Here is a 25,175-nt window from a genome sequence, read left to right as displayed (position 1 = left end):
TAATTCTGTGTATTTGACTGTTTAGGAAACTTAATATGTAATGTGCAAGCTCTAAGTTACAGGTGTGTGTGTGCGTGTCGTTGTTATGAGCTCATATCTCCTGTAACTGTTATTAATGCTATAAAATCGCTTGCATGTTCAAATGATTTCCGTTTTTCATCCCGAGACGAGCGTAAAACGTTGAATCGGATTATGCAGATTACTTTAGTGTAGGTGCGATGTCTTTTGAAACCAGAAGCAATTTGCTAATTTTGAGAGATTTTTGCTGAAATTATTTCTGACAAGAAAGGTTTCAAATGACTAATTTGATGTGATAAGATTTGCTGAATAATTTACTAATAAACATTTGTGATAATTTCCCACTTTATAAACTCAAAACCATAATTGTACTCATTTGCGTGCAATATACCCGCGCTAATATCAGACCGTGTGGTATTGATTTAATATCGGTACTTGGGTATTAGATTGTGGTACCGTACCGAAGCCAAAATTGTGGTATCCCTACAGTAGGCTAATGTAGTACGACTGACTCCCATTGAAAATGTGCCATATACACTCACCTAAAGGATTATTAGGAACATCTGTTCAATTGGAAAGAATGGGATGGGAAAGAAAGGTAATTTAAGCAATTTTGAGCATGGCATGGTTGTTGGTGTCAGACCGGCCGGTCTGAGTATTTCACAATCTGCTCAGTTACTGGATTTTCACGCTCAACCATTTCTAGGGTTTACAAAGAATGGTGTGAAAAGGGAAAAACATCCAGTATGCGGCAGTCCTGTGGACGAAAATGCCTTGTTGATGCTAGAGGTCAGAGGAGAATGGGCCGACTGATTCAAACTGACAGAAGAGCAACTTTGACTGAAATAACCTCTCGTTACAACCGAGGTAGCAAACAAACATTTGTGAAGCCACAAAACACACAACCTTGAGGCGGATGGGCTACAATAGCAGGAGACCCCACCGGGTACCACTCATCTCCACTACAAATAGGAAAAAGAGGCTACAATTTGCACGAACTCACCAAAATTGGACAGTTAAAGACTGGAAAAATGTTGCCTGGTCTGATAGGTCTTGATTTCTGTTGAGACATTCAGAAGGTAGAGTCAGAATTTGGCGTAAACAGAATGAGAACATGGATCCATCATGCCTTGTTACCACTGTGCAGGCTGCTGGTGGTGGTGGTGTAATGGTGTGGGGGATGTTTTCTTGGCACATTTTAGGCCCCTTAGTGCCAGTTGGGCATCGTTTAAATGCCACGGCCTACCTGAGCATTGTTTCTGACCATGTCCATCCCTTTATGACCACCATGTACCCATCCTCTGATGGCTACTTCCAGCAGGATAATGCACCATGTCACAAAGCTCAAATCATTTCTAATTGGTTTCTTGAACATAACAATTAGTTTACTGTACTAAAATGGCCCCCACAGTCACCAGATCTCAACCCAATAGAGCATCTTTGGGATGTGGTGGAACGGGAGCTTCGTGCCCTGGATGTGCATCCCACAAATCTCCATCAACTGCAGGATGCTCTCCTATCAATATGGGCCAACATTTCTAAAGAATGCTTTCAGCACCTTGTTGAATCAATGCCACGTAGAATTAAAGCAGTTCTGAAGGCGAAAGGGGGTCAAACACAGTATTAGTGTGGTGTTCAATAATCCTTTAGGTGAGTGTATTGGACCTAATATATATAAAATAATCGATATTGAGTCAAATGGGAATTGAAATCTAATTGAATTGCAAGCTTGTGAATAAATATCTTATTGAATCGTGAAATTTGTGTCAATAACCAGCCCTAGTGTGAAATGTGTTCTTACCGAAAATTACATCGGCGATGACCTACACCCAATGAGAGCGCAAGATACAGGGCAGCGGGAGGTTCAGGGATAGAGCAGAATATCAGTATTTTAATAGATATATTTATAATTGTATCAAACAGAAACAAAAATATTTTCTAGCTGCAACAGCAGCACATTGCGAAATAATTTATTTACCTCAAACTCTCTTTGCAAAACACAATCCTTGTTTCTCCAACCATTTCCTCTTCCTTAATCTTTTTTTTCCCCTTCTTCTTTTTATCCTTTTCAGCACACAGACAATTTGGATCGCAAGCTTCTTGCGGGCTATAATTTTTCATGACAAATCCAGTCTTGCGCGAGAACCCTGGCCTTACGCACACGTGATCTTGCGTTATTTCCTTGTCACTTCGCTAGTTTGAGGACCAGACAGAGTTGTCTGCGATTCTTCCTATTGTAAAGTCATGCAGTGTGTAACCCCTCTGCCGCCAATGCATCGGTCAGTGTGAACACAGCAGTGACTAAATGCTACCCCAGATAGTCGTGCAGTGTGAAAAGAGCATCCGACAAGTTTGAAAAGCATGCACTCTGAACTCGGCGTTATGCAATGCTGTAAATGTTGTCTTCAGATGTACAACCTATTGTGTACACAGTGAACAGGTGTGCAAGTTTTCAAAGGACAGAACAGGTCGAAAATACCATCTGCCAACCCACTCTGTCTGGCCATCTGTGTTTAGAAGTGCTTTTTAATTTTTTTACATGCTGCACAATATACTACTGTTTTCTAAAATAGTGTGAAAGTCTCCATTATGCAAGGTTTCAAACAGTATAATGTTGACACCTCATTATATTCACTTATCTCAGAAATAAATGCACACTCTAACAAAAGGATTGGAGTACATATAAGAAAGTATGGTCAGACTTTACATTTTCATTATTAACTAACAATTCAAAAAACTCAAACTCCTAAATACTCCTTATTAACAGTTAGGTATTGGGTAGAATTAATGATTGGTGATTGGTTTATGATATCGGCCTTTATAGAGACCGCTGATCAAACTTCCCAACGCGATTATTGGCTGATAACGATCTGTAGCCAATCAATTGGAGCGCCCCTATTCATAAGTACTAATAAACATCCAATATCCTAGTAAAATGCATGCTAATAAGCAACTAGTAGTTAAAGAGGTGGTTGCATGCGATTTAACTTTTTTAACTTTAGTTAGTGTGTAATGTTGCTGCTTAAGCATAAACAGTGTCTGTAAAGTTACAAATTACTTCTTCCCGGGTTGGTGACATCATAAACCCTTGCTAGTCTCCACAGACTTCTGCCCGTAATGCTAAGGGGCGTGGCGTTTCCGGCAACCTGTGCTTGGCACTTCAGCCAATAAAAATAGAGGAAACTATATTTGGCCATCTGACTAATCTAAGACCGCTGCGTTTTTCAGAGGGATGGGCTTCATAGAAGCTGGAAGCAAACGAGCCGTTCAAAGGACAGTGGAGACAGCGGTGTGGAATAAAGGGAGAATATAAGAAAAATAAGGCGTTTAAAAAAAAAAAAAAACAGTATTAAGACATGTTATACTGCGCCCCATAAACAAAACCAAGCCTTAAAAAAAAAACTTGGAACCACCCCTTTAATAGTGAGAATTATACCCCAAACTAAAGTTAAAATACCATTTCATTTAGTCAGTACAGAGAATGTGGCTGATGTTCATTTTTTCATCATGCTGGTAATGGAAGGTCAAGTCGAGTACATTGCATTGTGGGATATAATATTCAGTGCGCTGTGTTTGGTTTTATACTGCACATTTGCCAAATGTAGTAGGTCACCCAAATGTTACATACGGATTGCTGTATACATACTTGCATATTTCAAAATTAGTATATAAGAAGTATGCCAGAAACAGAAAGAGAGAGATACAGACAAGGAAACAAACAAGCATGCATACAGACAGTACCAACAAAACATCCTTCACAGTGTGGTACTAGTGAAGCTGTACCAGCGTAGGGCTCGCTGCCCAGAACAGCCCACACTCACAGCACAAACCCGTCAGTCCACTGAAGGTATTTATATGACATTTTTTCTTCCCTTTTCTTAATTGTCCACATAAATTGCTTCATTTCTGAATGATCCAGAACACTCAAAACACCGGTAAACACATTCAGTCAGAGTGGATTTATGAATGACAGGAAAGTTTGTGTTGATATTCTGTGTGTTGTGATTGAGATGAAATCATGTGTTGTTTTGTTGGCCGTTTTGTCTCATTTTTATTTTGTGGCATTATAGGTCCCGCCGGGCTCCGCCCCTAAATCAGTCCCGCCCACAACCAACACACAGCCGGCCATTATGAAACCTACTGAAGAACCGCCAGCCTACACTCAACCTCAGCAGACACAGGTACATGCTCCTCATTTCATACTCTTAAAATGGAAGGAAAGCAGGCAAGTGTGTTTCAAAATAGAAATATGAAGCTTGCATTCTTGTAAATGTTGTCCAAATCATCCGTTTGAGATGGGAGTACTGTCCTCAGGGATAAAGAGAGCTTTATAGAGAGTTGCATCATGTCTCTTCCTGATATTGCAACGTTTTGGTTAGGACTGCACGATTTGGGGGGAAATGTATGTTTTTGGGGCTGAATTATGTGATTTATATGTGTATATTAATACATTTTCCATCTAAGCTGCGCATGTTTATTATTCTTTTATTTTAAAGAATAAAATTCCGTGCAGATGTGAAATGAGGGGATCAATCCATTTGATTGTAGCTTAAATGAGAAATAATTGCAGTGCTCTGTTCAACCTCTATAGAGTTAGTATCGCTATAGTGTTAGACCTGGTGAATGCGGTTTTCAGGTTTTTAGATAATTATGTTGTGTGTGAGTCATGTTTGCGGTCCAGAAAGCTCAATATGAGAGGCAACGTAAAACACAGACGTGAAATAACACCTCATCATGTTTTAAAGAAAAATGGCTTGATTAATAGTGGAAATAACAGATGATGTGCACAGACAGCACGGTTACAAAACAGACATTTACAGTTACACCCAACACAAGTGTAGAGTGCAAACTCAAAACTTATCAGTAACACATCAGTTTAAATAGATGTGTGTGTTTTTTGGGTTTCAGAGATGCATAGATAACTATAAAAGAGTTTACATGTTCCCTTGAACATACTTAGCTATTAGTTCTATATAAATACTTTTTATTATTTTTTTATTTTTTTTTACAAATTGAAGAATTTATATTGATATAGTAGCCTATTTTATATATACAGGTCCTTCTAAAAAAATAGCATATTGTGATAAAGTTCATTATTTTCCATAATGTAATGATAAAAATTAAACGTTCATATATTTTAGATTCATTGCACACCAACTGAAATATTTCAGGTCTTTTATTGTTTTAATACTGATGATTTTGGCATACATCTAAAAAAATTAGCATTTCATCCGACCAATAAAAGAAAAGTGTTTTTAATACAAAACAAGTCAACCTTCAAATAATTCTGTTCAGTTATGCACTCAATACTTGGTGGGGAATCCTTTTGCAGAAATGACTGCTTCAGTGCGGCGTGGAGGCGATCAGCCTGTGGCACTGCTGAGGTGTTCTGGAGGCCCAGGATGCTTCGATAGCGGCCTTAAGCTCATCCAGAGTGTTCGGTCTTGCGTCTCTCAACTTTCTCTTCACAATATCCCACAGATTCTCTCTGGGGTTCAGGTCAGGAGAGTTGGCAGGCCAGTTGAGCACAGTAATACCATGGTCAGTAAACCATTTACCAGTGGTTTTGGCACTGTGAGCAGGTGCCAGGTCGTGCTGAAAAACCAAATCTTCATCTCCATAAAGCTTTTCAGCAGATGGAAGCATGAAGTGCTCCAAAATCTCCTGATCGCGAGCTGCATTGACCCTGCCCTTGATAAAACACAGTGGACCAACACCAGCAGCTGACATGGCACCCCAGACCATCACTGACTGTGGGTACTTGACACTGGACTTCAGGCATTTCCTTCTCCCCAGTCTTCCTCCAGACTCTGGCACCTTGATTTCCGAATGACATACAAAATTTGCTTTCATCCGAAAAAAGTACTTTGGACCAATGAGCAACAGTCCAGTGCTGCTTCTCTGTATCCCAAAAGTGTCTTGACCTGGGGAATGCGGCACCTGCAGCCCATTTCCTGCACACGCCTGTGCACGGTGGCTCTGGATGTTTCTACTCCAGACTCAGTCCACTGCTTCCGCAGGTCCCCCAAGGTCTGGAATCGGTCCTTCTCCACAATCTTCCTCAGGGTCCGGTCACCTCTTCTCGTTGTGCAGCGTTTTTTGCCACACTTTTTGCTTCCCACAGACTTCCCACTGAGGTGCCTTGATACAGCACTCTGGGAACAGCCTATTCCTTCAGAAATGTCTTTCTGTGTTGTACCCTCTCGCTTGAGGGTGTCAATGATGGCCTTCTGGACAGCAGTCGGGTCGGCAGTCTTACCCATGATTGCGGTTTTGAGTAATGAACCAGGCTGGGAGTTTTTAAAAGCCTCAGGAATCTTTTGCAGGTGTTTAGAGTTAATTAGTTGATTCAGATGATTAGGTTAATGGCTCGTTTAGAGAACCTTTTCATGATATGCTAATTTTTTGAATTTTGGGTTTTCATGAGCTGTATGCCAAAATCATCAGTATCAAAACAATAAAAAACCTGAAATATTTCAGTTGGTGTGCAATGAATCTAAAATATATGAAAGTTTAATTTTTATCATTACATTATGGAAAATAATGAACTTCATCACAATATGCTAATTTTTTTAGAAGGACCTGTATTACAAAAAATATTTGCATATTGTATTATATTATAAGTTGTTATAATTATATTATATTGTAAGACTAAATAAATAATTGATCTCACAAGAGGATTGTTTAGGGATCCTTGCCATTTAAAAGTAAAATAAAAAATAAATAAAAACATATATAGAAAATACTGTAGAGAAATAAACAAACATTTAAGTTTGATGGTTTAAAAAATAAAGCTATTGTAATATTTCACTGTTAAATAATTAGTATTTTGGACAATTTATATAATACATAATAATAATTTAATAAATAATATCAATAATAATAAAACTAAATTTATTTATATATTATAACATGTAACATGGCTTCTTAATACTTAAAACTTAATACTTCTTCTTTCTTTTTTTAAACACTGTATTTTTCTTATATTCTCCCTTTATTCCACACCGCTGTCTCCACTGTCCTTTGAACGGCTCGTTTGCTTCCTGCTTCTATGAAGCCCATCCCTCTGAAAAACGCAATGGTCTTAGATTGGTCAGATGGCCAAATGTAGTTTCCTGTATTTTTATTGGCTGAAGTGCCAAGCACAGGTTGCCGGAAACGCCACGCCCCTTACCATTACGGGCAGAAGTCTGTGGAGACTAGCAAGGGTTTATGATGTCACCAACCCGGGAAGAAGTAATTTGTAACTTTACAGATACTGTTTATGCTCAAACAGCAACATTACACACTAACTAAAGTTAAAAAAGTTAAATCGCATGCAACCACCCTTTTAAATCCCGGTTTGTGTCCACTTGAAGCCGAACCACTGATGCAAACATTGTTGTTCAGAGGGTATTCAGCCTCAAATCCTTCTTGAGTTCACATACATTTTCACCCAAATGCTCAGTAGGACAGCAGAAGCTTCCAGCAGGCAAGAGCTCGGAGCCGGTCTGCTCACGAGTGCAGTTATGCTGTATAATTCAGCACGCCTGAGGGAGATGGGATGCCGCGCTCTAGACATATGGACACTTTGGGTGTGCGTCAGATGACTCACTAGCTCCGGCTCTATGTGGTGACGTCAGGTGCTTTGAGTTAGGACACAACAAGGTGATCCGGGGCGAATCAGAACCTGCTGTTATTAGGCTCAGTGTCTGTCGCTGTAGTCTTCAGTGTGCAGGACGCAGAGAAGAGGAGTTCAGCCTCAGGGTGATGACAACAGAAGGCCTGTAAAAGAACTTGTTGCCCACCGGCTTGATTAAGCCGTGTGTGTCACATGATGCTGCCTTCAGGGAAAGCTGGGGATTTCTGAGCCCTTAAAATGACCCAGAAACAAGGACAGTATGCGTCAACAGATTGGCTTAGAGTGATTCTTAAAAAAATTATAATCTGGGACGCTGCTGTAAATGAGTCAAGGCCCATGTGTGGTTGGGACTTTATTTTTGGTTTAAACTTACTGTCTCGGTCATTTCAGCATGGGCTTTACATGCCGAAGGTTTAGAGATTTAGAAAAATGTCTCTTAATAAAAAAGAACATAAAAACTATTTCCAAACTCTACTGTGTGTATTTGCGAAACTGTATAGTGTGCAAACAATAAACTCTCAGATACCATGCAATATTTACACTACAACCAGTTCTGTTTATGGAAGTAGAAGCTTGAAATGTTCAGTCAGGCTACAGTCAGCCAAAAATCATGTAGATCTCACCGGCTGTGTCCTTTCCTACCTGCAATGTCTTATTCGACTCTAAAGGAATCATTAAGGGAAGTGGCCGATCAAAACATTTAAACTTCATCGCTTGGATTCGACGATTGCGGGGTGTTTTTATGTTGTGACTGGTGGTTTTATTTGGTAATACCTAGGGCTGGGATAAACGATTATTTTTTAAAACTATTAATCTAGCGATTATTTTTTCGATGCATCGATTAATCTAACGATGAATTTTTCCTGTCCGATTCGGTTACGATTCGATTCGATTACCGATTATCTCCCATTAATTGCCTAATAGCAATTTATACATGTTGATTTAATTATCTGAATGAAAAAAACTAATTCCTTAACATTGCAATATATATTTATTGCTCTTAAAATTCCAAAGTAAAAGACTATACAAGAACAATGCATTCAATAAAACCTTGAAAACATAAAGTAGGCTACACACACACACACACACAAATAAATAAGTATTAACCTACAACAAAGAAACTTAATATACGATTGTTCTATGTATGCAACTCAGCCTACAGGCTATGCCCATCGATTAAATATCAACAAGTTGGTTAATCAAATCCGGGGACACACTGCAAGCGTGAGCGTCTCGGCTGCGTGGCGTGTCCGTTTTTGTTTCGGCTCACATGTTAACAGGTTCGAGTTTGCACACTGACTGTGACGCGCGGAAAACGCGTGCATGCTAGAAATAGAAGAGCGCCTATTTTTCACGTGTGTTGGGAGCGTCTCCAGGCAAAATAGAATAGGAAAAGATGTTTATATATAATTTTGACACGAATACATATTATTAAATTACATTTTCATGTTTGAAAGTCTGTAGGTTTACATAAATGCAGATATAGGCCTAATTGTAATAATAAAAAACGTCAATTATCGATTTTGAAATATTGCAACTGTCAATACAGAACGAAATATTCTGTAGCCTATTTTGCCGTCAATACCACAGATATGTGGCTACTCCTGACGTTTTCTTTGCTGTATCAGTAGGCTATTTATGTTTAACATTAGGAATAGGGCTTCCCTCCGCATCAATAGCAGCAGCAGCGCCGCGTCAGACACGCTTCTAGTGTGCAAAGGCAGAGAAAACGTCACGCAGCCCCGTGGCTGATCCGCAACAGAAACGCCACGCGCATCCGCGGCATGACAGTGAAAAAAGTTACATGTAGAGTGCATTATGGGCGCCAATATTCCGTTTAAAACCGGAATAGTCCTGGGATGAAACTGCTCACTTAAGAGGATGGATACCCTCGGTCACATCAGCGCGATTAGACATTGAACATTTTAAATTTAAAACAGCTTATTATGTAGGTAACGTAGCCAATGTGTCCGATGCTTTCACTTGATGCAAACGTTTGTTTTTGTGATTAAAATACATCAAATATTACCAAAACATCTGTCTTCCTGTGTGCAGAAATTTGTTTATGTAGCCGTGACAACAAAACGCGTGCGCGCATGCCTGTGATGCTCCGTGGGCACCGCGCGCCAACCACATAGACTGTGGCCACCCCTCAAGCCTTGCACTTCTGAAAGTCTGAGGAGCCACTCGTGTTGCTACCATAGATATACATAATAAATAATATACTTAATTATATAATATACTTTATTATGTACATCTATGGTTGCTACTACTCTCCGGCGCCGCCATCTTTATTTTGAGTCTGACGAATCGACGCGCATATTTTGCGTCGACGCGTTGTCCCAGCCCTATACCATAGATATACATAATAAATAATATACTTAATTACATAATATACTTTATTATGTATATCTATGGTTGCTACTACTCTCCGGCGCCACCATCTTTATTTTGGGTCTGACGAATCGACGCGCATATTTTGCGTCGACGTATTTTTTGCGTCGATGACATCGACGCGTTGTCCCAGCCCATTTCTGATGATAATATTATATTATGATGTTATATTGTGTTGCTGTACTGACAAGATGTGCATTCAATACCTATATTAATATTAAATTAGTTTATTTATTAAATGAAATACGTGAGGGCATGAAGCGTTTAAGGATTTCACAATTAATTAAACATTGCATTTTCAAGTAATAGGCCATTCAAATTCATTTTTATTCATCAAGCAGCAAATCATCGTATTTTAATGATTTCTGAAGGATCATGTGACACTAAGAAGTAATGATGCTGAAAATTCAGCTTGATCACAGGAAACATTGTATTAATACATTTTAATATTTCATAATGTTACAGTTTTTGTCAAATACATGCAGCTTTGGTGAACATTGGGGACTTTCAAAAAATGTAAAAAATAAAAAATCATACCAAACCCAAACTTTTGAATGGCATGGTAGCAATACACACTTTTTGGGGGGTCAGAAGATGTACTGCCTTACTCGCTTATGATATGGGTTGGCATATTTACATTGTGTACCGTCTCATACCGTGAATAAAAAAGAGAAGACTTACATTGTCAGTGTCTGATGTGTTTGATATTGGTTCTGACAGCTGTGTCCTGTAAACAGTCTGAGAAAATGCCTTTGGAATTAGATGTGTGTTGTGATGTTAACTGTCCTGAAGTTATGTTCTGCTGCGCCTATGAGCAGTATTTGTGTTTATAATGCCTTTGTCTTTGTGCATGTAGGATCAGGCACGAGCCCAGGCGGAGTTATTGAGGAGACAGGAGGAGCTGGAGAGAAAAGCAGCTGAGCTGGACCGCAGGGAGAGAGAGATGCAGACTCTCAACGCATCAGGAGGTGATTTATTTGCCTCGCGTCTAGCCTGGTCCAAGCTGTACAGCTTATTCTGCTTAAAAATCACCCATACAGGAAGTTATTGACAAGTAACGCAACCTACAACACACACTATATATAAATATATATATATATATATATATATATATATATATATATATATATATATATATATATATATATATATATATATATATATATATATATACACTATATATATATATATATATATATATATATATATATATATATATATATATATATATATATATATATATATATATAGTGTTGTTGGTTGTATATATATATCCAAATTGATTCAGATGTAATTTTTTACATTATAGTTAATTTAAGTAAGTGAGGATAGCAAAATAAAGTAAACTGAGACATATTAAACCTAAAAAATCATACGATTCTGAAGTGTTTTTTACACCAGAGACTGAACAAAATTAAGCATTGCTTGGTTATTGGTTAACCTAAACTTGTATTTTATCAAAGTTATCTGATATTATCAAGATTAATTTGTTCTGACACTGAGTTCCTGTCATATTTTATTACCATATTCGAAACTATAGCGAATAAACTGTGATAATGTGAGAAAATGTTGAAGGTGTCTGAATACATTTTAGTTATATATTTATTTATTTAATATTAACGTGTGTGTGTGTGTGTGTGTGTGTGTGTGTGTGTGTGTGTGTGTGTGTGTGTGTGTGTGTGTGTGTGTGTGTGTGTGTAGTTTTAAATTTAGCATTGACTTTGTAATGAAGCTTGTCATCTCTTGTACATGCATTAGCATATGTAGACTACCGTTCAAAAGTCTGAAGTCAGTACAGTTTTGTGTACATTTGATCAAAAGTGACAGTAAAGACGCTTATAATGTTACAGAAGATTTTTGTTTCAAATAAATGCTGTTCTTTTGAACTTTCTATTCATCAAAGAATCCTGAAAGAAAATCCACAAAATATGAAGCAGCACAACTATTTTCAACATTGATAATAATAAGAAATGCTGGTAACACTTTGTAACACTTTACTTAAAGCATTTAATGCATTATAAAGGTATGTAAAATTGTACTTTATAATGCATTATATATATTTTTCATTCGTAACCAAAGTTAAAATGCATTATAATATTAGCAGATTCCTTGTTATCTGAAATTGGTTATTTTGTTTGTTTTGTATCTTTAGGTTCGGTCTTAAAACTGGCAGTGTGAATGCTAAGCTAACCAGGACTAAATGTATCGTTTTCTTTTTTGGTCTGGAACAAAAGAACCAAGAGAACCAAACTACAAGTGTGAACACACCCTTAGATTGCGGCTTATTCTGAACAAAATTGCATAGAAGTCAGCAGATCAGCAGATGAATAGGTTACATTACCATTCTGTTGCAATTGTACCCCAGTTAACCACCTTTTGTCACCATGCTCATGTTGCATCATCCACCTCTTCCTTTCCTTTTTTAATTGCTTTTTCCTGTTTGCTTCAAGGGAGGAAAAATAACTGGCCGCCTCTTCCAGAGAAGTTTCCGGTGGGTCCGTGTTTCTATCATGACATAACGGTGGATATACCTGTGGAGTTCCAGAAAACTGTCAAGATCATGTACTATCTCTGGATGTGTGAGTATCTCTTGACCAATCGCTTAATGCCAGCAGTCCAAAAGCTGCCTGAAACCAAACATACTGCAATGCCTACAAAGGATAGACGACAGAAACCATTTTTCATATGCAGTAGGAGTCTTAAAGGGGTCATGAACTTTTGACATGTAAGAGGTTATCATACTATAAGAATATCACGTTTCAGAACTGAAAACTTATTTATTACTAGTGCTGGGCAACGATTAAAATGTTTGATTGCGATTAATCGCAGAATGCGCAAAATTCAATATTGAATACAAAAGTGCTGCTAAATGAACAAAAGTGCAATAACATATGGTTTCCAAACACTTTAAACAAATAAGGTGCTTTTTACAGCAGTTAAAAGTTAGTAACAGTTACAATATTTCTTGTAAATATCAACTTAAACATTAATTTAATCAAATTAAATTAAATTGGTGGTATACATATATTGATTCTGTAGTAATATTCTCATCAGTGTTCTATCAGCTTTTACATAGGCCTACTGTGTCTGTTTGGTATAGTTGTAGGTCTTTATCTTCATAGACTTCAGCGCAGTTTGTCTCCCAGAGAAACTCCTGAGGTCATTGACTTCTATTTGATGAGTTTCATACCGGAGGAATTAGACATGCAAGGGATGGGTGGAGCCATCATGAATCGTGACTAGTATCATCAGACTGGACTTTAAATTTCACCTGACCTTGTGTAGGAATTTGGGAGGGGATTGGGCAGAGACGGAGGGACCGGAGTTATTTGTGCAGTAAATGTGGTGAAAGGACCGTATTTTCTCACTCTCTGGTGTAAAGCTGGCAAATTCCACACCAAAACTCCAGTTGTAGACAGACTCTGTGACTAAAAGCATTTTCCATGAATAGGGTGCAGCTTGCGCTCCCATTATGGTTATCATTTTTATTGTGTACAGCAGTAACGACAATCATGAGCTCTACTATTAATGGAGCAACTTCTGAGTGACTTTGAAGAGTTTGCAAAGATTGAGTTAATATAACAGAAATGGTGTATGTTTAGACCACTTTAATTATTAACAGGTTCTTTGATTAAAACATTCATACACATTAAAAATGGCTTGGGCAGTTACGTAGTATTTTCTTCTAGTTTTTTATTTTATTTTAAGCATTAAGGTTGTTAAACAGTCGCAATGTATTATAGTAGTAAATAATTGCAAAGATTCAACTTTAAATTGACATTCCAGTATCACAAGTGATGTTCATCACAAGTGATGGTCTCTTCTCTCTTGTTACTCTCTTGCAGTCCACACGGGGACGCTGTTTGCCAATATATTCGGCTGTTTGTCGTGGTTCTGTGTAGATGCGTCGAGGGGAGTGGATTTTGGTCTGGCTATGCTCTGGTTCATGCTGTTTACACCCTGTTCATTTGTCTGCTGGTACAGACCCCTGTATGGAGCGTTCAGGTACACGAACACATGCAGACACTGTACCTTTATGGAGATACCTGTACCTTAGATTTTAACCACTCTCTCTTTCTCTCTCTCTCTCTCTCTCTCTCTCTCTCTCTCTCTCTCTCTCTCTCTCTCTCTCTCTCTCTCTCTCTCTCTCTCTCTCTTTCTCTCTGAAGGAGTGACAGCTCTTTTAGGTTCTTTGTGTTCTTCTTCGTCTATATCTGCCAGTTTGGTGTTCATGTGCTGCAAGCCATTGGCATTGCAGGTTGGGGAGCCAGGTGAGAACACACACACTCATACACACATTCAAACACGTACGCAAAAACATTTTCCCCCATAAATGGGAAATTTGCCTTTGCACTTTCCTTAAGTTGTTACATTATAAGCTGTGATATAATGACTGAAGATGTGTGTGTTTGTAGTGGCTGGATCTCTGCGCTGACCGGGCTGAACACGAGTATTCCCGTCGGCATCATCATGATCCTGATTGCTGCCCTTTTCACCGCGTCGGCTGTCATCTCTCTCATCATGTTTAAAAAGGTGCTTCCCCTTAAACACAACATTTAATTCATATTTAGTTTCATTTTTGTTTAAGTTGAAGAACTAAAATAATGAAATAACTGAAATAAAAAATATTTTTTTAAGGTCAATTAAAAATTAAAAAACAATAAATCACTAAAACTTAAATGTGCACTATGTAGTACTTTTGCAGTAAAATATCCAAAAACCACTAGGCCAGTGTTATATATTTTGTTCAGTTGAGTTCTTACAATATCCCAAACGTTTCCAACTATTTGTAAATTGTAAGAAAATTGCTATTTTAACCAAGGAGCCCGAACGTGTCAGCATAGCGTCTGAGGGAGTCGCCATATCTGTGTTACTCTCGGTTTCTGGTTTTATTCTGCAAAAGCGCTTTACTCTTAGCAGTGTGAACAAGTGTCACAGCAGCCGCTGAGTGAACGCACAGAGTAACGTCATAACATCGTTTTAAACACAATCAAATGTATCAAACAGAGCTGCATTACCTCATACTCATTACTGGAAAAGGGAAATGGCGCCGGTGTCTGTGTCCCGCTGCTTGCAAGGCGTGTTGTGCAACATTCGCTCCAGCGGATGTGCTCAGCTCCTCAACACTCGGTCCTGCTCTGCTTCATACTACAGTAACGTTAATAACCACATCCATCAACATGATTTCTGCCCGATTCTTTCCCACCGTCTGTAAGGTGAAGACCACATGTCCCAAGATTCTGAGCTCAAACTTGCCGTCATCAAACTACGCCTTTGCTTTGAATATGCGCCCTCTAGTGGACGGAAAAGTTACATAGTGCAGCTTTAAACTAAATAGAAGTGAAATGAATAAATCAATAAAATGAAGATATAAAAATAAAGGCCATTTCAAATAAATAGTATTTCAATGCTAATTAAAAAGTGAAATTAAAATGAAAAATGAAAATAAAAACGAATTAATGTTAAATTAAAATGCCAATTAAAACTGAAAATATAAATAAATAAAAAATCAAAATGTTAAAATGAAACCTGAAATGTAAAAAAAAATCTGAATGTTACATTAAAGTGCAAATTAAAATAACAACTAAAAATATTTTTTTTTAAATCTAATTCAAAATGTTAATAAAAACTATGTATATATTTAATAGAAAATATTAAAATAACAGAAAATCTTGTCAAATTGAAGGCAATTTCTCTTATTTAATTTGAATTACATATAGGAGGAGTTATTTCCAGTATACTCAAACGCAGTGTTGCCACAGTTACTTTGAAAAAGTAATCTGATTACTGATTACTGATTACTCCTTTAAAAAGTAACTTAGTTACTTTACAGATTACTTGATTTTAAAAGTAACTAAGTTAGATTACAAGTTACTTTATTAGTTACATTCAGCAGTTGCCGACAACACCGCTGCCGCCTCAAAATAGAAATGACAACCGTTTTTGGCAACACACTTTATTGTATTTATGCCCGAGACTGACGGTCCCGACTTTTTTACGCCCCCTTTTTTAGGCTTCTCCTTCGTTTTATATTTATTTTAATAATTAAAATGAACAATGAGATGTGCTGGTGGAAACAACATGAGACCATGATAGCTTGCGCCACTGTCAAGATATGGCTCGCGCAGGGTTAAAGAGTCCGTTTCTTCAGAGCAGCTGCTAGAGTTATGGCCTTTTTACAACTGGTTCCTTCATTCGTTTTCTCTGACCAGGTATCTATCTGATTGTGAAATGACCAGGAGTAGGCCTAAATGCCTTCCGAGAGTCTTTCCAGACGTATTTAATTCCGATCACTCAAACAAACCAATTCAGAAGGTGCATGAAAGCATTTCAAACTAAACCGGACAAATGTAAATATATCTGGTTGTTTAAACCACATGTGTAAATTTTACTCCTGGCAAATAATTAAAAAATAAATGTGTGAGAGCGTGTTATGTTGTAGTCAGATAGATATGACGGTGCTACTGCAACATCGCTGCAGATGAGTAAAGCAACGCATATGGCCGTAAATGAAACTTTAAAATAAGTCACACAAAACACAATCATCTTCAATATAAAATAATGAGACTAATGATCTTACCAGTGCTTAGGTCGCTCTCTCTCTCATATTGCGATCATTGAATTTAAAATGAGCTGCTGAATAAAATGCTGGAATCTTTTGCTTTGATGTGAACTCCGTTAAATGAGCATATACCGCGGGAATTGAAGATCGGATTTATATTCATTTTGCTGAAGTGTAAGGTAGGCTATAAGACAACCTGCCTGTACTTTTTTTTTTTGTTTAGATTGTGTAGCCCGTTTCGGGTTTTTTGAGCGCCGTTGCGAGCATGTTGTGAGCAGTAGGCTAATCTATCAGCTGCCTCAGCTCGTCAGAAATGCCTTTGTGGTGGTATAATAACTAGCCTACTTTGTTTTTAATGTCAAAGTAGTTATATTTCGTTTCGTTTATTTTTTAAGTTCATTTCGAAAAATGTTTGGAGCAATTTTTGTTTGTTAAATTAAAGTTTTCATTTTTTTATGTGACGACCCAGTGAGTTAACCGCATGTTTAATAGCCTAGTCTCTCAAACCAACTCTTGAATTGTCTTGCCTATATAAACTTTAATTTAACAAACAAAATTAGGATAATAAAAAACGAAACGAAAAATAACTACTTTGACATTAAAAACAAAACTGAACTATTTTAATGGCTGCAACAATGTAAAAAATAAAATAAATAAATAAAAAACACGGCTCCAGCCCTCGGGCTGAGAACTTTGATAAGCTGTCGGTTTTTACAAAGGAAAATGACTAAAATAGTAACTCACAGTGACTTGGATAAGTAACTTTAATCTGATTACTGGTTTGGAAATAGTAACGCGTTAGATTACTCGTTACTGGAAAAAAGTAGTCAGATTAGAGTAACGCGTTACTATGCATGCGCACGCAGCGACTGGCAGTGAATGAGTGTTCGGCGTCCTCGTGAATGTTTGATGACGTTTCCTTTGTTTTAGTGTCCTAAATGTTTTTATCCGTTTTTTTTTTTTTTTTATGTTTCTACTGAAGGAGTGCTCTTAAAGTTTTATATTTAGTCGAAATGGATGTTTTTTATCTTTTTGCGTTATGGCTTGTGGTGATGTACTGGATGGCCGCCGGTAAAACTTGCGGGGCTTTATGCCAAGGGAGGATAACATATACGAGAGAGACATTGCTGCAGCTCAAGAACAGCAACGCAGTTCGGGAAAATCTAACGTTGAATGTAAATTTGATTCGTAGGGATTACCAGGAAGCAAGGGACACGGTAAAGAAAAGGAAAAGGGGCAAACGAGGCGGCGTAAAAACTCGCCTAAAGAAACAGCGTTTCAACCGGGCTCCATTGCCTTCGATGATTATGGGAAATGTACAATCACTGAGGAACAAAGTGGATGAGCTTCAAGGAAATGTTCGTTACCAAAAGAACTTTATGAACTGTTGTATTATGGCATTTACCGAAACATGGCTCACAGAGTGTGATCGGGATGTCGATTTGTGTATGGATGGATTCGGAGTCCCTTTTCGTCTGGATCGACTATCAAAGGTGACGGGGAAAACCCAAGGAGGAGGGGTATGTTTGTATGTCAACAAGCGATATTGCTCATGTGTTACTGTCAGAGAGCGTATTTGTACGCCTGATGTAGAACTTTTATCGGTGTCCTTGAGACCGTTTTATCTACCTCGAGAGTTCCCTCAGATTTTTATTACAACAGTTTACATTCACCCGAAGGCGAACTCCGCGTCGGCCACTAGTACAGTATTTGATGTTGTACAGAGGCTGCAGTCAATCTCACCGGAGGCACCAAATTTCATCCTTGGTGACTTTAATCATGTTTCCCTAAAACAGACTCTTAAAACTTTCCATCAGTATGTCTCCTGTCCGACCAGACGGGGAAAGACTTTAGATCTGTGCTATGGATCGGTAAAAAGTGCATACAAATCTATTCCTCTGGCCCCCTTGGGCTCGTCAGATCACAATTGTGTCCATCTGTTGCCCATATACAAGACTGTTTTAAAAAGGGAGAAAACAGTGACTAAGGACATCAGAGTGTGGTCAGAAGATGATGTGTCCTGTCTACAAGACTGTTACAGCTGTACAGATTGGGACATTTTTAAACAGGCCTGTGGTGACGATTTGGACTCAATGGTGGATGTCACATGCTCATATATGGCTTTTTGCAGGGACATGATAATCTCATGTAAAAAGGTCAAAATTTATTCCAACAATAAGCCCTGGGTTACTAAATCAGTAAAGTCCTGTTTACAAAGGAAAAAATTTGCATTTAAACACGGAACAACTATGGACTTACATGTGGCTACTAAGGATTTGAAGACTGAAATCCTTAAAGCTAAACAAAGCTATAAGGAAAAATTAGAAAATAAGATGGCATCCAAAAATCCTGGCTCAGCATGGGCAAATATGAAAACAATAGTAGGCCTTCAGAACTCAAACTGCAGCAATCAGGTTACTTTAAATGGTTTTAATTCTGATTTTGAACTGGCAAATGCACTAAATTACTTTTACTGTCGTTTTGACAATTTGGATTTCAGTAAAGAAATCCAGGATTTGAATTCTAAATTAGTGGATGATCAGCATTTTAATATCGACCTTCAGGAGGTTGAAAAAGCTTTTAGACTTGTAAAAGCAAATAAAAGCCCTGGTCCTGATAGCATCTGTGGCAGACTATTAAAGTCATGTGCAAAAGAACTGAGTCCTGTATTTCATGATATTTATAATAAGTCTCTGAAGACACAACATGTACCGATTCTCTGGAAGGATGCAGTGGTCATCCCTGTTCCTAAATGTAGTGGTCCAAAGATGATTAATGATTTCAGGCCGGTTGCTTTGACTTCCATTTTAATGAAAATCTTTGAGAAATTGGTGCGGTCAGAGATCCTAAGGGTGACCGAACATAAATTGGACCCTATGCAGTTTGCATATAGACCTCACAGAGGAGTACATGACGCTACAGTCACAATGCTAAATTTGCTATTAGGACATTTGGATGGCCAGAGGACCCATGCTAGACTTTTATTTGTTGATTTTTCTTCAGCTTTTAATACAATCCAACCACACATTTTAATCAAGAGGCTTTTAGATCAGTTTGTGTTAAGCAAAAATTTGATGGGTTGGATTTTGGATTTCTTAATTAACAGAACACAGAGAGTCAGAGTAAATGGTGTCTTATCTGAACAGAGGAGTTCCTCTACAGGGTCTCCTCAAGGATGTGTGCTATCTCCAATTTTATTTATTTTATATACAAATATGTGTCAAAGCATGTATGATGATAGAATTATTATAAAGTATGCGGATGACTCAGTTATTTTGAGTTTACTTAAAGAGAATGAGACCTCACATGGCCCAATTATTGAGGACTTTGTCAATTGGTGTGAGGAATCTTACTTACAGCTTAATATATCAAAGACCAAGGACATGATCATTGATTTTAGAAAAAGTACTCATCCGAGTAAATCAACCTCAATTAAAGGCCAAACAATAGAGTATGTACAATCATACAAATACCTTGGGACTATTATTGATGAGAAACTAAATTTTGAAAAGAACTGTGAGGCTCTTTGCAAAAAGGGCCACCAGCGTTTGTATTGCCTAAGGAAATTATCTGTGTTTAATATTGACCGAACAATAATGAAAATGTTTTATCATGCTTTTATTGAATCTGTGTTGTCCTTCTCCACTGTAGTATGGTATGGTCAGATATCCTTAAAGGCAAAAAATCAGTTAGATCAGATAGTAAAATGGTCTGGCCGTTTGATAGGTGATTCCAAACCAGGAGTGGCATCCCTGTATACCAAACAGTTACAAAGGATGGCCTTCTCAATCTTACATGACAACTCTCATCCCCTGCACAGTGAGTTTCAGTTATTGCCGTCTGCGAGGAGGTATAAAGTCCCAAGGTGTAGAACAAAAAGATATAAGAGCAGCTTCATACCAAATGCGATTAGCATGATTAACAAAATGTAGAGGTGGTTCTTAGAAATATTGTACTAGGGTTTTATGATTCATTGTTTTTTTTTTTTTTTTTTTTTTTTTTTTTTTTTTTTTTTTTTGTCCTTATGGGTTGTGGAGTATTTTGTGTTGTGTTTTTGTTTTTTGTATTGGATGCCATAGTCATTGCACTGTAAAACAAATTTACCTACGGGTACAATAAAAGTAACCTAACCTAACCTAACCTTACTGGCATCACTGCTCAAACGTATATGTGTTTGTTTATTTGCAGGTCCATGCGCTGTACCGAACCACTGGCGCCAGTTTCGAGAAGGCGCAGCAGGAGTTTGCCACTGGCGTCATGGCCAACAAGACGGTGCAGACCGCCGCCGCTAACGCCGCCTCCACTGCTGCCCGGGGAGCCTTCAAAGAGCAGATCTGATTGGTTCAGAGAACTTCGAGTCCATCCATGCTACTCTGACCCCGCCCTCCTCATTCCTCCTAACAGCCATTCGTCAGCTCTGACTGGCTGTTCAAGACCACACCCACTCTCATTGACTTAATGCACTCCTGTGACTGACTGAGACCCCGCCCACAGCCCCTCCCCTCCTGCCGACCTGATCTTTAGTTGGAGTGTGTGTGTGGAGCGCCTGTCTGCTCAAGCGTGTGTCTAAACAGCCTAAAGAGTCACTTTATATGTTCACGTCACTGTTTGGGTGTTTATCCGTTTGTCCCTGTTAAACAACAGGAAGTGATGTCATCAAATGTCCTTTTATGGGATCCAAGGGGGAAAAAAAGAATGGTTACGCCCTCACAGGTCTGTCTTACCGATCATCTCCGCGTAAAACAAACACTCGTAAAATGAGCGATCTCACACAGTTATGCAAGTCCTGGTCGCAGTTCATCTCAAACGAAAATAAGAACATTTTGGGTATTTTTGTGACAAGCAAGCATTTAAATACATTTCTTTGCATTACCGAAATGCAAAAAAATCAGTTTTGCATAAATGTCATAACGCAAATGCCATTTATGTAAACTTTCTTTAAAATTTGGGGTATACCGTGACCTTTTCTTAGCGAGATTCTCCCAACTATCCTGCAAATGAGCCATCGGTACATGAAGAAGCCCATCAGATGTGACCGTAAACGCTCCACACGCAACTCAGAGGGTCTCTTCATCTGTAAATATATAAATATATATATAAACAAACCTGTATGATGACATAAAGTATTGACTGATTTTAAACATATGAATGATTCTGAGGCTTTCTGGTTTCTTTTTTCTTTCTAACGGAGTTGTTTTTGGAATGGAAACTAATTCTTAAAAGCGTGAACCACTCAGGATACGCTCCTGCTCATGCATGGGAAGCTTGCCGGGCAGAGGATCATCATCTCTCCCAGTCTAACGTGCATTAGGATAAACTGGAAAACGCTTTCAGATCCCAGTTCAAATTTAGCATCACGTCCCCGAACCGCATATCGCGAACGACGCGTGGCATTTGGCCTGCAGATGTGTGTAAGACCGCGCCGTGCTGGGCCGTCCCGAGGTTGGATCCTTAATCGTGTTCTGAATCATGCCGTCATTTGTCTGCGTAGAGTTTGTTTTCCTCTATTTTTTATTGACTGGAGCTGAGTACCTTGTAGCCTTGGTTACTGTCGCCAAGAGACAGATTATGGGGTGTGTGTGTGTGTGAGAGAGAGAGAGAGCAAAGTGTGTGTTCATCCTGTTTTCAGTATTGAGTTTGCATCAGTTTTGGTTTTTCGGACACATTTAAGGACTTTAAAGGAATAGTGCACCAAAGTGAACAATTCCTTTTATTTCAATATGTTCCTTAAATCTTATTGAGTGCGTGTCTATTTGAATCTTTAATTTTTTCATTCGTGTGTGTGTGTGTGTGTGTGTGTGTGTGTGTGTGTGTGTGTGTGTGTGTGTTACTGCAAGTCGTTCTTCCTTTTATAAATAAATTTCAACAAATGGCACCTGAATGTTCCTCTACTTTGGTTTGTTTTGAAATGCTTTGATTTAAAAACCATTAAAAAAAAACACAAGAATCTGTTGGGAGCGCGAGACGACGTGACCTCTTGTGTGTGATGCAATGGATCGTGGCTTTAAGCTGTCTTTTTTAAATTAGTGATGTTAGCTAACTTAGTTGAAACACTGATAGCGTGAGATGAATCGAAGGAAACCCATCACTGGTTGTGCTACTCTGACATGATTTAAAACAGAATCGAGGGATATTTGTATATTTTGTATAACTAAAAGAACGGTGGCCTGTCGTCCTGAATTTCATTGTACTGTACAAACGCACTCCTGTCTCGCTCCCTTAGTCGCATGTTGAGTAGTTTGAGTTTTGTATATTTATTGTATTAACACAAAAATAAAATAAAAACAACTACATAACCTGTGTGTCTCATTTATTACATATTGATTTTCATTTCTGCTGCACTTCTCGGATGTCTTTAGTGACATTTGTATATATTTAAACGTTTGGGAAGTCTTATTAAAGTGTGCTGATTTAAGACCTGGAGAAAAAGAAAATCATGCATAAATTTTTCAATAAGTTCTGTAACTTTAGCTGTGTAAAAAGTAATAATAATATTTGGCTTAATACGTCATTTTTCCAGAAGATTAGGCCGGTTTTAATATATAACACATTCAATGTGCAATTATTAAAAGACATTATTTTAAGACATTTTGACAAGATTAATAGACATTTTTATTTATCCATATAGCTCAGTAACATAATACGTTGTACGTTGAGTCATAAGAAAACATGCTCTCCTCATCCCTAGTTTTAATTATAATTTTTATTTTATATTATCGGTGTAGTCTAAAACCTTAGGACTTTTATCACATTTGAACCACACACAAACATACAAAAAGTAACAAATCCTTCCCTCGAGGGGTGAATTCAACCCCCTTAAGAATGAATGCAATTCTTCAGTATACATAGAATACCTAAAAACTACCACACAAAAAAGTGTATAATGTCTACATGTGTATCTGAATGCATACTGAAGAGATAAACTCAAGATCTGACTTTAGGACCCAGCAGAACAGCTCATTTGCTCCCTATAGAGCTATAATAAGGCTATCTAGACATACCATGTATTATTGTTTTATTGCACAAGAGGTCGGCAGAGACACCCAAACAGACCTTGTGTGAGATTTTGAGCTCGATTTTACATGGTTTGGAGAGTTATTTTGAATTTAAGTTTTAAAAAAAGTGCTTAAATTATGTATCGATCAAATCTAGTAATTTAAAGGTAAATAACATAAAAAAATAATAAAAAATCTCCCAAAAACTGCATTAAACATATAATAAAATGAACTGATATAAGCTTTCTGGACCAAAAAATAAATGTATTTTGACCAAGGGGGTAATCTAGCGCTCGGAAAGCGTTCCACCCCTAGGGGCTGCCATTGCTAACCAAGCCATCACCTGCTGTTAGCATCCCATTGACTCCCATTCATTTTTGAGTCACTTTGACAGTGAATAACTTTACATCTGAGACGTTTAAAGACTCCATTTGTCCATTGTTTATTTCTAAAGAAACACGACAATGTATAAAAGGCTCCATTACCTTGTATCTTACACTATCGCCCCGCAGAAGCTGTTTTTGTAAAAATAGGCTAACGATTGCGTCATAACCAACGCGACCCTGTCGCACAGTTGAGAAATTACCGTATAGACCTGAGGAGACGCTCCCAGGCAATCTTTTACTGTCTATGAGGCAGTCGGGGGGACGTGGAGACATGTCCTGGAGACTAGTCTGATAAAGTCAAGGGGGAAAAATGGGGAGAAGCCCATAGTGAGCCAAAAGCAACGGGAGAAAATATTTAAACAACGTGATTCAGATTTCGCTTTCCACATCTACTAGAAGACTCACAGCTGTCAGACAGGAGGCTCACGTCACATCTACGTCGTCAAGCTCAGTCTGAGCCTGCGCAGTTCGCTCAGCCATCAGGAAGTGAGTGCCCCTAGGTTGACTTCATTATTTCGCCGTAGACGTCAATGGGGTCGCTGTGTCCATTTCTTTTACTGTCTATGATTTTGACACGTGAGGAAAGGATTTGTTGCAGGTCGTGAGAGAAGTATTAGGGATTCAGATTAGATAAAGAGCAGAAGGGGAATATTTGCATTCTTAAATTGCGTCTTTTTTTGTTTTTGGTGAAGCTGGATACCGCATTTTCTTCTCAACTTGTTGACTTCACATTTCTCTTGAATAAATGGATGTTAATCAATAATGGTCTTTAAAGGTGCAGTGTGTGAGTTTTAGCGCCATCTAGAGGTGAGGTTCACCCCTCCCTTTCAGAGCACACAGAGAAGCTACGGTGGCTGACACAGGACAAAGATGCATTGTCAGAGAGACCAGAGAGTTACTATTACTCTTTAGAGAGGTTTGTCCATTTAGGGCTTCTGTAGAAACATGGCAGATGTTAAAAAGGTGCATTGTAAATGTATTTTGAATTTGTGTCTGTGAGGCTTGATCTGGCAATCAGCCAATGTCAGAGCGTGCTGTCAAAGCAGCATCACAAAGACGCTATGCTCCGCCCATCTCCATTAACATGACGGTGTTGACTAGCATTGATAGTAAGCTCAACATGGAGTGAGATATCAAATGGACTCTATACTTCCTTCACATTTGATGTGAACCAAATCACACACACACACACACACACA

At 38.2% G+C, this 25,175-nt stretch overlaps 1 protein-coding gene across 2 annotated transcripts in view; it reads left to right on the top strand.

Annotated features, from left to right (window-relative positions):
- Positions 1-25,175, top strand: part of scamp1 (secretory carrier membrane protein 1) — a 212,033-nt gene that overhangs the window by 21,109 nt on the left and 165,749 nt on the right. Inside the window, exons 3-9 of one of the 2 annotated variants that reach the window (XR_010898975.1) lie at positions 4,089-4,199; positions 10,890-11,001; positions 12,484-12,612; positions 13,879-14,038; positions 14,203-14,304; positions 14,449-14,566; positions 20,784-22,170. Coding sequence is in view for 1 of the 2 variants with exons in the window: in XM_067423747.1 (XP_067279848.1) it covers positions 4,089-4,199; positions 10,890-11,001; positions 12,484-12,612; positions 13,879-14,038; positions 14,203-14,304; positions 14,449-14,566; positions 20,784-20,933 (882 nt within the window). In the remaining variant the exon portion in view is untranslated. Of the gene's footprint in view, positions 1-4,088; positions 4,200-10,889; positions 11,002-12,483; positions 12,613-13,878; positions 14,039-14,202; positions 14,305-14,448; positions 14,567-20,783; positions 22,892-25,175 lie in introns of those variants that run through there. The other variant, XM_067423747.1, reaches the window with a different exon arrangement.

The sequence above is a fragment of the Pseudorasbora parva genome, chromosome 18 (assembly GCF_024679245.1).
Source record: "Pseudorasbora parva isolate DD20220531a chromosome 18, ASM2467924v1, whole genome shotgun sequence".
Taxonomy (NCBI): domain Eukaryota; kingdom Metazoa; phylum Chordata; class Actinopteri; order Cypriniformes; family Gobionidae; genus Pseudorasbora; species Pseudorasbora parva.
Note: the sequence above shows the minus strand (reverse complement) of the source record. Positions and strands in the feature narration are given on the sequence as shown.